This window comes from Nannospalax galili, unplaced genomic scaffold (assembly GCF_000622305.1).
Source record: "Nannospalax galili isolate Female #2095 unplaced genomic scaffold, S.galili_v1.0 scaffold255, whole genome shotgun sequence".
In the NCBI taxonomy this organism is placed as follows: Eukaryota; Metazoa; Chordata; class Mammalia; order Rodentia; family Spalacidae; genus Nannospalax; species Nannospalax galili.
In genome coordinates this window covers 446,814-461,731 of record NW_008338999.1, presented here as the reverse complement: position 1 = coordinate 461,731, position 14,918 = coordinate 446,814, and the positions used below count along the sequence as shown (strand labels likewise).

Below are 14,918 nucleotides of genomic sequence, written 5' to 3'. Positions count from 1 at the left end.
TTTTCATGGCAAGTTGCTGGCCGGTGTCCCATTCTATCGAGGCCATTTCTGAACTGATATGTTGGGAGCTACGCTACGGATGTAGTTCAGTTCAGTTCATACAGTGCTTGCTAGCATGGCTGAAGCCCCGGGTTACATTTCCAGCACCGCATAACCTGGACATGAGGGTATTGGGGAGGTGGAGGCAGGAAGTTTAGAAATTCAGGCCCATTCTCGGCCACGTATAGTAAGTTCCAGGCCAGCCCATAATATAGGGGACCTGGTATCAAAATAAACAAACCAACCAAACAAAAATAAATGGATATAACATGTTATTTTGGGAAATGATGGGAATATTCATAAGTGGCATAGAGGCTATAGAAGTTGAACGCTCTTCAACAGGCACAAAAAGAGTGTGCTGGGATCAACGGTGGGTAATCTATAAGCACAGGTGTCCTTTCTTGGTTGCTGTCTAGACTGTGAGCTGCTCCCAACACGTGTAGGGAGAGGAGGAATTCCGGTGTATACATTGCCCTGAAACACTGTTTGATTCATTAACCTATGAGCTCTGTGAATCAAAATTTGGTTGCACACATGATCTTGGAGAAGGCCAAATTCCTGACTCACTGAGCCACTTGGATAACACTACAGAACTGTCTACATCCTTAGCCGTCTAGGGCTGTTTGGCTCATTCAAACCTCTTTTCTGACAGCTCTGAGGAACAGGTACTCCAACATCTTTATTCTGAATGTCCAGGGTGTGCCACATGCTTTCCTTGGTCACTATCATCATATTCTTGGCAAGCTTTTGGTTTCTGGGATGTTCTAAGAGACATATAGAGAACTTAAGTAACAGAGGACACCTGCTGTGGAAGTGACTTTAATACTAATGGTGGAAAGACACAAGATGTCTTGTCTTTTTGTTTTGCTGTTTTAGCTTCTGCCAAGCCTTTTCTAGTACTGGCATTGCAACTCCTAGGTACAAGGTGGGTCATTTAGATGAAAGTTCTTGTTTTTCAAAATGAGCTCCATGACAACTATTGCCAAACCAATAGGGAAGAGAATCTGTGTGTGTGTGTGTGTGTGTGTGTGTGTGTGTGTGTGCATGCATACATACATACATACGCATAGATATATAAAAAAATTTTGTAATCTGGGATAATAATTACCATTATGGTCACACTTGCCAATTCAAGGGCTGAGGATATAGCTCAGTGGGAGAGTTCTTGCCTACTGTGTACAAAGCCCTGGCTCCCATCCACAGAACCCTCCCTTTAATTTTTCCATTGATCTAATGATGGTGGCACACACCTGTAATCCTTGGGTGGATGAAACTCGAGGATTATAAATTCAAGGGCAGCTAGAGGCTGTATAGCAAGGCCCTGACTCAAAACAGAGCAAAAGAGAACCTTGCCACTTCAGAATCTACTAGTTGAGAATTATTAAAGTAATTAATTTCTTTGATATAGAGCTGATGTTTACATTAGGAAACACTTCCCATCTAGATAGTGAAAATCAGATTTGGGGGAGAATGTTTACTTTCTAAATACATTTGTCTTAATGTTAGAGCAACATGTGGAAATATATTTTTGATTTACCTGATTTTTTTTTTAAACCTAAGCCTTTATTAGCTCTAGGTTCTTGGAGGTCTCCCTCCCTCCCTCCTTCCCTCCTTCTCCCTGTAGCCCAGCTGGCCTGGAACTCACTAGACCAGACTGGCCTTGAACTCAGCGATCCACCTGCCTCTGCCTCCCCAGTGCTGGGATTATGAAGGCGTGCACCACCACGCCTGGTGGTGAGTGGAACTGAGGTGTCTCATACATCTCACACTGCCACCTCTGTAGGAGGCTCTGCCAGTCTGGTTTGAGGCCCCAAAGGTGGGAGGAAAGGTGAAAGCCTTGCACATCGCTTTTCCTCAGTAATCTGGGGACACTTTTCCCTACCCCAGTCCTTACTGCTGAAACTCTACTGTACGGTGCTGGACAGAGGGTAGCCCTGTGGTGTTGAAGCACCTTGGTGGGGCTCCTGCAGTATCTTCCCTTTTGAAAATAGGTTCTAGTGGTGGTTGGGAAGCATTAGTGGCCCAAGCCTGAGTACCAAGCTGTCACCTGTACCATCCAGTTCATAGGCTGTGCTGAATTCTGAAGCTGAATTCAGAAAGCTTCCAGAACACAGGTTGTAATTAAATTAGTGGCCATCTATTTTCTTTTGGAACTCTTTATAAATCAAGAGGGATTTTGTTTCCAAATTTTGGGGTTTGCACTAACCCAGAGGAACCTTGATGATTTTAAAAATACTAGTGCTCTTCATAACACTCAGAGGACCTCACTGGAAAACTGTCCTCTCATTACCTGTTGACTGAGTGGTATAGGCTTTTCCAGAGAGTGCATGGTCCTGCCTGTGAGCTGGGTAGAATCCAATGCCTCAGATTATGACCTTACCCAGAGCCCAGCCACTGACCGTCTTCTTTGCCATAGCAATAAAGAGGAATCATTAAGCTCTTGATCATTTTGACATGGAAAAAATATAGTCAAAGTGCATTTTGGTCATTCTGGACCCAAATAGCCTCTCTATGCTCATTACAGAAAAAAGAAGCCAAAATATTCCAATTTCAATGTTAGTTTAGGCTAAAGATTTCATGTACTCTAGTCACACACACCCCACTCCCATCAAAAGAGAGCCTGCCGCTGTGTTCAGTGCTGTAGTGGCAACATAGTAGGGACCAGCAAAGGAGAGATTGGTGTTGAGCAAGGTGGAAAGGAGATGGCTGGAGGATATGGGGCTAGACATTGATCTTGAGTGATGGTCAGATCTGGTAGGATGATATAGAAGGCAGAACTGTGACTCCTGGCATTCCATGTTCTGGTAATGCATGACTCAAGGTGCAGTGGCACTTGGCTGATGGGTGTTTGGTCCTTTAGAAGAATTTCATGTCCAGTAGAAGGCCTTCAAATGATTTCCTCTTCTGTGATATCTTACAAAAGAAAGATCAGTCTTTTACCCATGAGTCTCAGATTTTGTTAGCTAGGTTCTACCTGTGTTGTTATTGCACAGTCTTTGGTGAGATGTGTGCTTATCTTGTAGTCATAGCTGGCACATAGTACAAGGAGGCGAGCAGACCCAGTTCCACCACTGGTTACTGTATGACTTTGAAAAGCTATTTAGTGTCTCTGACCTTCCATGTCAACATACATTTAAAAAAACATCCAGCACCTTCTTCTGAGATTAGATCAAATGAAGTAACATGTACAAAGGGCCCCATATAATACACGGCATTTAGGAGAGCCGGGAGTTGACTAATAAACCATACTAGATGATCATAACAGAACATAATCATGTAGGGAATAGATTATTTGATAGATATTAGTGCTGAATATTCACACAATATAGAGTGTATGATAATAATGCAATATTCATAACAAGCAGACTGTAATAAGTTGAATTTGGATGAAAAACTACTCTTTCTTCCAAAGCACCTCCATTTTAAGAGTGATATTTAATAACATACTTCAGAGCCCAGACCCAGGATGCCAATGACCATCTAATTCCAAGTCCAGCTGTGTGATTTTTAAGCGAGTCACCCAGTCTCCTGTCTCCAGTGCTGTCTGTGTTCAATAATGGAGGAACCAGCCTCATTGCTGAGTGAACTTGCACATATATCTCAAGCACTCAGTGTGAGAAATGCCTCCTCAAGGTTGGCTGTGGCTGCCGGTCTGTAGTACAGAATACCCCAGCCAGAAATCCACCTGTCCTGTGGGGCACAGACTCTAACATTCCATTTTGTTTTTATCGCCATTCTTTCTTTAGCTCTGGGTCAAAAGACTGGACAAGTAAGTGCTTCTCAAAAACAGATACCGAGTGTGACCTCACGGATGAGATTGTGAAGGACGTGCACCAGACTTATGTGGCAAAGGTCCTATCTGTCCCATTGAATGGCACCCATTTTGCTGGCGACCTACCCTATACGAACTCCCCGGAGTTTATACCGTACAAGCAGAGTAAGTTGCTTGTTTTGTAGTGCTTTCAATTCTTGTTCTAAGCTTCTGAATATTCTTGTGCCTTGTGACCCCTACTGGCCATAATATCCATATATGTATATTTTTAAAGATATATATATATTTAAATATAGGTAATGTAGATCATCTTTATAAATAAGTCTCTCACTCTCTGCAGATGTGGCAGGAGGTTCACAGAGTGTGAGCTTGGGAGTTGACCACTGTGTCATCTAGTAACTTTCTCCTCCAATCTGCCCTCAGTCCCAATCAGTAACCAGTTGGAGGGAGTGTGTGTAAATCCACCAAGGCTGAGGCTGTAGCATTTCCCCAGATAGTCTGTCAGGATACATGTCACATCCTGAATGTCCCATCCCCTCATCAGACCAGAAATCTAGGATTTCCCCCAAACAAGCACGACTCTGTGGGGAAGCCCACGCTCTCCCCTGTGCCTATAATGAGGCTGGCTGCCCTTCAACCAGCTGAGTTTCATTTGATTCCATGATGCACCAGCACCTGCCAACTCTCCTCCTGCTTCCCTGTGCCGTGTTTTAAAGTGGGAGTGCTTTCCTCCACACCCAGTGTGCTAGCCTGGCATCGAATAAGGGAATGCAGAGAATTTGTACCAAGTAAGAATTCTTTTTTTTTTTTTTTTTTGCATCACTGTAGTTCAGAAGTAAGTAGACATTTTGTAAGCACATACAGCGTACTAAGAAGACCGAAATCAGCTTCTCTTGCAAGGCCTGCTGATTAAAATGAGAGGGTCATGCGTGTCATGGTATTTCTGTCTGTGTCCCTCTGACTGCCTGCTCTGTAAAGGGACGGTGAAGAACAACTGACCAGTCTTTTCCTGCTGGTCTTCTCTGAGGGTGCAGTTGCCCTGATGAATGTGGCTGCCTTCCCAGGGTTCCCATTGACGAGCCCCTCTCTTCAGACTCCTTTGTGTTTTTACCTGTGTCTCTGCAGATATTTCAAGGGTGTTATGGGAGAGTCACTGATGATCATTTTCCCAGTCAGTGACATTTGTTATTTCTCTTAATAGTCATGAGCTTTCTGTAATCCAGTCCAAGTCATTTGTTGTACTAGATCGAAAATACTACACACACACACACACACACACACACACACACACACACACACACTCTCTCTCTCTCTCTCTCACTCACTTTTGTCCTGTAACTTACGTAGAGTGGAGACTTACTTTACCACCATGCCGCCAAAGCGTGGATGATATCAAAGGTACTACACAACCCAAGAGGGTAAAACCGATTCGTTGATTGACCAAGGACATTTCCTGGGCTTTCCAGCCCTTTATTTATTGTAGTTAAAATATGGAATCCTGGGCATGGTGGCGCACGCCTGTAGTTCCAGCACTTGGGAGGCAGAGGCAGGTGGATCTCTGTGAGTTCAAGGCCAGCCTGGTCTACATAGTGAGTTCCAGGACAGCTGGGGCTACAGGGAGACCCTGCTTCAAAAAGACAAATGAATAAATAAATAAATAAATAAATAAATAAATAATAAGGAATCCTGTACACTGCATTGTTCAGATAGTTGCCATTTAACCATATGTGGCCACCAAACAGTTAAAATATGGCTAATGTTGCCAAGGTGAAATACATATTCAATACTGAAAAATGTAAAATATTCCACAACGTGTTTCTACCAATTATGTTAAGATGATAATCTATTAATAGATCTATTAAGGTATATTATTAAAAGCTGCCCCCTTTTACTTTTTCTAATATAAAAGCGGCTCTCATTATCTCCCCCAGAGGACTCAGCTCTGTGGCCACCACTGCTCCTGCTACCTGGGAACTGATTCTGGGCAGGCATTTTTAAAAAATATTTTATTTATTATTTTATGTGTATGAGTGTATTGCCTGCATGTAAGTGAGTGCACCCATGTCGTGCAATGCGGCAGAGGTCAGAAGAGGGGTCCGGAGTCCCCTGGAACTGGAGTTAAGGACAGTTCACAGCTGCCATGTGGGTGCTGGGAATCAAACCCGGGTCCTCTGTAAGAGCAGTCAGTGCTCTTAACCGCTGATCTGGGCAGGGATTTTTAACTGTGATAACCAAGTGAACTTTTCTGTGTATTCATTCATAAGTTCCAACCAAGCTCATTTTTTCCATTTCAGCAAAACTCGGACAGCCAAGAATTCAGAGTTTTGAACGAGTTGGGACAATACTGAACGTGACAGTCGAAAATTCACCCACAGCAATCAGAAGGAATGGTACATTCGTAAGCCTGCGGGAAGTTTTTGGCAAGGACTTAAGTTATATACTCCATTATTGGAGAGCCACAAGTACAGGAAAGGTGAGAGATTTTTCATTTATTTTTATGGCTTGTTTTACAGATCCTTGACTCTAAAGTCCACTTCTTCCCCAATAAAAATATAGAGCAACAGAGGTGTTTGACAGGGTGGTGTGGACAGAAGATCCTGGTTCCACCTGTGACTTCCGAGCTGTCTGTCTGGTGGCATTAGACGGGTCCCTTCAGAGACTGGGGTTTCTCAGCCAATGGGCTGGGACAGATTATCTCTTTAAGTGTCTTGTCCTCTCTCATATCTCATATTTATTCCTCTGTGGAGGATCCCAGAGACAGAACTGGCTTTTTATTAGTTAATTCATTTGTGTATGTGTGATACTGGGATTGTTATCCAAGGCCTTGCACATATTAGGCAAATACTCCACCACTGAGCTTTATCCCCAGCCCCTAAATTTGCTTCCTTCAGTGATTCCATCTTTGTTTTCCTAGAGAGAATTAAAAAAAAGGGCTGAACATAGTTGCATGTGCCTAAATTGGATCTTTTCAATCTTGGTAAAAGGTATCCTTATCAATCAGGGGTTACTGATTAGTTAAATCATTTCTAATCCATCATACGCCAATGATGTCCAAATAGACTTTGCTTAGAACTCAGGTTTTGACTTCCATGGTGACTTAATAAGGGGAAAGAATTCAATCTGAGTCTAGGTGAATTAAGAACTCTTTATTTTAGCTGGATGTGGTAGCACATGCTTTTAATTCCAGCACTCAGGAGACAGAAGTATGTGGATCTGAGATTGAGGCCAGCTGTGGCTACAGGGAGATCCTGTCTCAAAACCAACCAACCAACCAACCAACCAACCAACCAACCAACTAACCAAACACAAAACCCCAAACAAAACAAAAAACAAGAACTCTTTATCTTTTCACAGAAAACAGCCAAGACAAACACTGATGAGTTTTTGGTTGATGTGGATAAAGGAGACTACTACTGTTTCAGTGTTGAAGCCCTGATTCCCTCTCGGAATGAGAACCAGAGGAGTCCACAAAGTGCTACTGAGTGCATGACTCAAGGGCAAGGTGTATTCAGAGGTGAGTGGCTTTAGCTGCCTGTGGCCAGGGAGGCTTAGCTGCCTCCATGTCAGAGCCAGCAGGGACCTCTTTGATTCAAATATTCAGGAAGAACGCCAAGCGTGGTGGCATGTCTTTAATCCCAGCCCTCGGGAGGCAGAGGCAGGTGGATCTCTGTAAGATGAAGGCTAGCTTGGTCCACATAGTGACTTGCAGGTGGGCTGGGACTAGGGAGACCCTGACAAAACAAACAAACAAACAAACAAACAAAAATATTCAGGGAGAAACTGCCTTGGGTGTTTTAAGGTTTCTTTTATGATTCTCTTCAGAGATGAGGAATTTAAAAAAAGCCTCCATGTGGTTCTCTTGTATAAGCATGCACTTCCCTGGGCATTGGCCAGGGCCACATTCAGTAGGGCAGTGGGTGGGCAGATTAAAGTTAGGCCTTAGCATCAGGTCACAGGGTTCTCTGCCTATCTTTCCTACTGACGTTCTGATCTGGGGTAGTGGTTTGTGGAGCAGCAGGTTTCTGGGCATGGCAGCCATTTCAGTGCCCCCATTGTGAGCTAGTGCTACCGTGGCTATGTGTGTGCACGTCTGCACACACTGGGGGCTGAGCCATACACTCTGAGAGTATAGATGTGCGCCTGAGGCTGGAAGCCTGTGAATGTCCTGAGGCTCCAGGCCTCACAGGGAAAGGGCTCTGAATGCTTTCTGGGAAGAAAAAAGTCAGAGGATAGATACTATCCGTGAGCTAGCGCCCTGTTAAAGTTGTCATTGTGTTAAGCAAAGTGAATCAGACTCTGAAAGATAACTACCACATTTTTCTCTTACACATGGAATCTAGATTTAAAATTGTGTGTGTGTGTGTGTGTGTGTGTGTGTGTGTGTAGGTCATAAAATGAGAAAGATCATGCATGAGACAGGAGGAAGACTGCTAAGGGGGAAGGATAATGGAGCAGATGTGATAGGAAAGCAGCTGAGGATTATCTAGGGGAAGGAACCAGATGGAGAAGGGCAAGGCGACACGAGGGATGAATGAGAACCAAGTCTAAAGGCATGTGAATGAAAATGATATAATTAAACCCATTACTTTATATGTGCTAATCTAAAAAATTAACTTAAAATGCAAGAATATTTTCAAGTATTCTGTCCTATTACTGCCACTGACAGAAGATTCCCTTGGGTCCCACACCCCTCTGGGCCAGCTACCCACAAACCTTCAAATTCCCTTTTCATAAGCCTGCTCTAATTGTGCCTGTGTTTTTGCACAAAGCCAGGTCTCTGCTTCTTTGCCTCTTTGCCATCAAAATAGGTCCACTGAGGTCTTTCCAAGGCCGCCTCCAGGAAGCCTCCCCACTGTGCCAGCCAGTTACTACCTCTTCATTACCTGCATCTTCATTACCTTTGGCTCTGCCTCTTTGCCCCCCACCCATTCATCTTCTGTAATCTCCACATCCAAACTCGGGGGTCACTTTTGGCCACATTTCTGACACCTGTTCTTACATCATCTAACGCCCTTGAGTCTTCTCTAGACTGGAAACATTGAGCAGCCCATTTAATGCTTTAGCCATTGTTAACTCCTCTAAGATATCTGGGGTCTGACATTCTAATGGTAGAAAAGGAAGAAGAAAAATTTCAATTTTCAGGAAAAGAGGATGGTGTGATTTGGGGTCATGCCCACTGGTAAATGGTATTTAAGCCTCCAAGTTAACTCAGTACATTTGATTTTTTCAGAAACGTTCTTCATCGTGGGAGCAGTGGTATTTGTGGCCATCATCTTCATCATCATCCTGTCCCTATCTCTGTACAATCGCAGAAAGGGTAGAGGACGGAATGGGAAGAATGCCCCGCTGCATGGGGTTTAAAGAAAGCAACGTCAGAGCTGCTAACTACTGCACTTGCTGCACAGCACTGTGACCAAGACCTCTGAAGAGAATAGAGGATGTGGAAACACAGCATGAAGACCCTGGTTCAGAAAGGCTCCTCACGTGACCAGTTACTCCAGCGAGCACTCTGATTCTGACAACAGCATTTGTCACTTTGGAATGTAATGAATGGTACTTAACACTACAGCACCTTTTGCACAAGTGCTTTAGATTGCATGTTCTATACTCAAGACAACACTAGGTCATCCAAGCAAAACAATGAACAGATAGATAGATGCCTTCATATATCCTGGGTGGATTTTGGAGAGTCTTTGAGAAGGGGCTTCCCAGCCTATGGAAGAGTAAAATGGAAATCGGGTAGACTCTTCTAACAGCTGTGCTTCTCTAGCGAGGCGTTTAGTTCCCCCCCACCCCAAGGTACTCATGGAAGCGACTGGTAAATTTTTATATGAATGTATGTAAATGCAGGATATTTCTGTTGGAAGCACCTTCCTGACATACAGTTTAGCACTTTAACTGACATTGGTAGGGATTAAACATTTGACAGCTAACTATTTTTATAAGACTACTATACAAAGAAACTACATGGAATTTATGATTTAGGGTACTTAAAAGTGTCTGTGGTTAATGTTGTATATATTTATATAATGTTAAAGGTTTTGTATATGGGATTTTCTATTTATATAGGTTTTATTTGTATATATTGAGATAATTTATTAAATATACTTTTATATAAATAAAGGTGATTGGGAATTGAGACTATTGTATTTGTATCTTCCATTTCTCAATTTCATTAGTTGACTTTGCTGCAATAACACATGATCCTAAAACTCTCACTTTAATAACTCATCTAATAACCTGTCTTTATGTTTCACTTACGCTACATTTTGGTAACAATTGGTGGCTGCGGTTCTGCCCAATATCTTCTCATTGTAAGACCCAAACGAAACAGAATTCTCTATTTGGATCAGGGCTGAGATGGACACAAAAACTGGTGGAAACAGGCAGCCGCAGCTTCAAGATTCAAGCCACTTCTTAAAACTTCGGCTCCATACTGGCCCATGTCACTTCTGTTCAGGTGCCTAAGGAAGTCATGTGACCAAAACTGACACCCCTCGGTCTACTGGGAGGGACACAAGTCCCAGAGCATGGGGGAAAAACACTGCAATCTCATGCAGACTCGGAGAAATTTCTCCATGTGGGCGCTCACTTGAGTTGTCGATGAAGGACAGAAGAGAAAGGGAGAAAATTGCTTTGGATTATTATGATGAAAATAAGACAAAAGAATAAAAAGGTGAGATGGGTAAAATGAGGGCTCTAGACTGAGTTCTGTGGGCATGGGTGAATCTCAGTCTTGGGTTGCACCTCATTTGGGGCAACCTGACACAGTGACTTAGTCATACTGAGTTGACTTAGTAATTATTAGGATGGAGAAACTGAGTTTTCCAGATGCAGCCGAACAGCCTTCACCTGCACAGAAAGAAGATTCTAACAGGATGAAGGTGACATTCTTGGTACCTTGGTGAACCGTGAGTCTGCTCTGGCTTCCAGCTGTGGAAGGCTGGACAGTTGTCATGTAGGAAAGCTGTCCAGATAGCACCTGTCCCTGGAAGTGGTCCCAGGAAGACACCAGGCAAGCATTAAAATGAGCAAGGACTCAGTTCACTCTCCAGCAGTTAGGCTTTCTATCTAGTTTGTTCCTTTGCAGCAAAGAACTCTAAGCACTGACAGTAAAACTCTAAACATGAAATGTTGGATGTGGCAGTGCATCCTAAGGAAGAATGGGTTCAGTTGATAGTATTGTCGATCACGCGTGACGCCCTGGGTTCATCCCGAACATTGCATAACGCTGAGCATGGTGGGTGGCGCACATCTGTGATAATAATCTTAAAAAGCCATTTGGGAGAAATAAAGGGAAAGAGACCGATTTAATTGATCTTTTTAACTGGTAGGCTTGTTTGTCGTATCAATAATAAAACAGTCTGTCACAGTGGAGAGGCTGAACCTTCTGGCATCCACGCAGCTTTGGTTACCACAAAAGGGGATGCATGTGTGGCAGAGTCTGCCAAAGAGAGAAGCCAGGAATAGGTTCCCATTCTCAGAGAAGGGTGCCTGAGCCCTAATCTTGAGTTCCTGCTCACATGGGGCTGCCGAAGACAAAGAGCTTATGTACCAGGTGAAGGGCATAGCAAGCTACAGGAGCTGGGTCTGACCCAGCCTTTCCCTGCCAGGAATAATTATGGCATTATGTAATTCCCTAGCTTCATAATCTAAGGAATTTGAATTATCCCACCAAAGAAAATTTTAGCAGACTGAAAGTAGGTCTGGGTACGAATGAGGTGCCTAGCTGTTCACAGGAGTGGGAATTCATGAGAAACCTGATGATGTAGTTACTGCAAGGATCAGAAGGTTCCAGGCTGTGAACATGGCCACACCTCTCCTTATCAGTGACACTAAGCAGCAGCTGCTAAATCAACACAGTTAAGGGCTTCTTGGCCTGAAACCACACTGACACCAGAAACTTCTGCCCTCTAGAGGGCTAAAAACTTCATTACTTACCTGTAACGCATCAAGCTTATTGCTAGAAAACAGAACTTGAATTCTTTCAATGGGAATTTTTTCCATCTTTAATGACTAAGTTTGGCATGCATGTAAGAGACTAAAACCAGTGAAATCCACAGACATTTTGGTTACAGCTTATGTCCTATACCCAACTCCCTGCCTATTAAATAAACAAAAGACACAATAATCTGCTCTAACAAACAGTATATAAACTCATTTCCAAATGCACTTTTTGCTTGTTCCAGGACATGTGTATTTAGCATGCTATCCTCCACCTGTTGACTTTCATTCAGCTCCTTTTACTGGACACTGGGCTACCTTTCCCATCAGCTTTTTGTCTTAGTTGGGGATTCAGGTGCTCCTGGTTTTGCATCACAGTTCTCCCTGGAGACAGGAATTCATCTAGGGGTAGGCTCACGAAGTCGTCAAGCCTAAGAAGGCTTTTCTGAGAAGGGTTAGATGCCTTTCTCTTTCCCTGTCTCTGTCTTTCTGTCTCTGTCTCATTCTTTCTCTGTCTGTCTCTTTTAAAAAGGGTCTCACTGTGTAGCCCTGGCTGGCCTGCAATTTGTTACCTAGACCAGGCTGACCTTAAACTCACAGGGGTCTACCTGCCTCTGCCCCCAAGTGCTATGATTAGAGGTGTGTACCACCATGACCAGCTGTTTGTTCTCTTTCTTGGTGAAGTTATGTGGCCCTAGGAGCTGCCACTAATCATCTTAAGACCAAGCCCTGAGACATCCTTAAAAGGAGCCGACCTTCTGGAGAGCCACACAGTGATAGAAATAAGCTAAGTCTCTGGTGACAACACCAACCTGCTTGACCAAGCCATACCAGAAGTCCCACCATGGACTTTTCACTGGACATAACTTATTATTATTATTTAGACAGGGTCTCCTGTTAGCTCCTGGTCACTATGTAGACCAGGCTGGCCTTGATCTCACAGAGATCTACCTACCTCTGTCTCCTGAGTGCTAAGATCAACTGATTATTTAAGCAAGTTGGAGTCAGACTTTCTGTTACTTGTGGTGAAAAGCATCCAAGCTAATGCTGTATAAACATTGATACAGAGGCTTAGCATAAAGGAAAAGGCACCCGAAATGAGCATTTAAGATGTAGAAAACACCTAGTATAAATTCTATTTTCTTGAGTTCTCAACTACCAAAGACTTTGCCCCTAAAATAATTTTCCTAGCAGAATGTTTCTCCCTTATTTGGTGATTCCTATCAGAATACAAATATATTGTACTATTTTCTCTCTTACAAAACAATCTTTCTGGGGGTTGGAGAGATGGCTCAGTGGTTAAGAGCACTGGCTCTTCTTCCAGGACTCAGGTTTGATTCCAAGCACTCACATGGTGACTAACAACTGTCTGCAACTCCAGTTCCAGGAGATCTGACATCCTGTTCTGGCCTCTGCAGGTACTGCATGACATGGATGCACTTACATACATGCAGGCAATATACTCATACACATAAAATAAAAATAATAATTTTTTTACATCTTTCTGCCAGGCATGGTGGCTCATGCCTTTCACAGCACTCAGGAGGCAGGTGGATCTCTGTGAGTTCAAGGTCAGCCAGGGCTATATAGTGAGACCTTGTCTTAAAAAAGAGGGGGGTGGGGCTTTCTTTGACTTTATCAAAGCGCAATTTGGATTTCTCCCTCTTCGTACTCCTTGGACACCATCCTCTGCTTTTCAGCTTGTAAATGTTGAGCTGCCTTATGTTTAAACTCTTGCGCCATCAGCAGTTGCTCAGGGCTCTACGTCCGAGGCCATTTGTGTCCCTAGGGGCACTTACTCCTCCCAGGGGCGGGGTCTGCTGCAGAGAATTAGCCGTGGAGAGGTAGCGGTGGAGGGGGGCGCGTTGAGGGCCATCTTGGACAGAAGCTGCTCCATAGGAAAAAAATGGCCCGGGTGTCTGGCCTGTGTGGACATGAGGGAGGCATTACTGACCTGGGGCAAGACTGTGGGCCCACCAGGCATGGGTGAAAGCTAACGGAGACTGTGGGCGGGTGTGGAAACGATCTGGAACAGCAGTCTGCTGAGCCACAGAGCGGGGGTGGGGGGTGAGGGTGGTGCCGGATGTTCACCTTTGTAAGTTACTCTATTCCTCCTTCCTTGGATATATACTATGAAAAATTCAGATAAAGATGTGTTATGTGGTTTGTCTAATAGTGTCAGGAGCAATGGACCCAAGAGAACTCTGGTGACCATGCCTGTTACATAGCTCATAGGCTATATGGGGATGGCTTCTACATATGTATTGTAGCCCCAGCTTGTCAACCTTCAGAGCTGCACTGCAGATCCAACTACTTACATAACACCTCAACCTGATGTCTAATAATGATCTTACTCTCAATACATTCAAAGAGAATCTTTAATTTCTCCCACTTCCCATCATTCCCATTACGAGAAATGACACTGCCACCGGCTCAAGACAAAACACTGGTATAATCATTGACTTCTCCCCCTTCTCCTGTGCCTCTTCCAATCTTAGTAAAGTTGGTCATCAAGATCTTTGAAATATACCCCAGTTGCAAAAGCCACCTGCTCCTCTGCCCTTCCCCTGCTTCAAGCCACTTTGGTGAACCTACCCTGCCAGGCAGCCTTCCCACCAGCCCTACTTACCCTTCCTGCTCCAGATGTCCCTATTGAACAGAAACTTTCAGGAAAGCTTAAATAAAAACTGGACGCCTGCCAGGCATGATGGTACACACCTTTAATCCCATCACTTGGGAGGCAGAGGAAGGCAGATTTCTGTGAGTTGAGGCCAGCCTGGTCTACACAGTGAGTTCCAGGCCAGCTGGGGGTACAGGGAGACTGTCTCAGTAAAACAAACCAAAACAGCAACAAAAATGAAACCAAACCAAACAAACAAAAAAAAACCTCTGGAGATCTGGTTTTTGTCAAGCAAGCTAACTGTTCTGAAGACCTTTATCTCTTGGCTCTGTGGATAAAGGCAGTAGCCACACAAGCCTGGTGACCCAAGTTCCATCCTTGGAACTGTGGTAAAAGGTGAAAAGGAACCTATTCCCCAAAAGTTGTCCTCTGACCTCCACACATGTGCCCACAGATGCAATGATAAATTTTAAAATGTTTAATGCTAAAAAAAAAAAAAACTTTCCAGGGATGGTGGGGTACGCCTTTAATCCCAGCACTCAG

The 14,918-nt window shown here is 43.9% G+C and overlaps 1 protein-coding gene across 1 annotated transcript in view; it reads left to right on the top strand.

Moving 5' to 3' along the window:
* F3 (coagulation factor III, tissue factor) overlaps positions 1–9,952 on the top strand; it is a 12,980-nt gene extending 3,028 nt beyond the window's left edge. The window contains exons 3-6 of the mRNA XM_008833667.3: positions 3,786–3,976; positions 6,106–6,284; positions 7,166–7,325; positions 9,042–9,952. Of these exons, the coding sequence (XP_008831889.1) occupies positions 3,786–3,976; positions 6,106–6,284; positions 7,166–7,325; positions 9,042–9,172 (661 nt within the window). The 3' untranslated portion in view covers positions 9,173–9,952. The remainder of the gene's footprint in view (positions 1–3,785; positions 3,977–6,105; positions 6,285–7,165; positions 7,326–9,041) is intronic.
* The last annotated feature ends 4,966 nt before the right edge of the window (positions 9,953–14,918 follow it).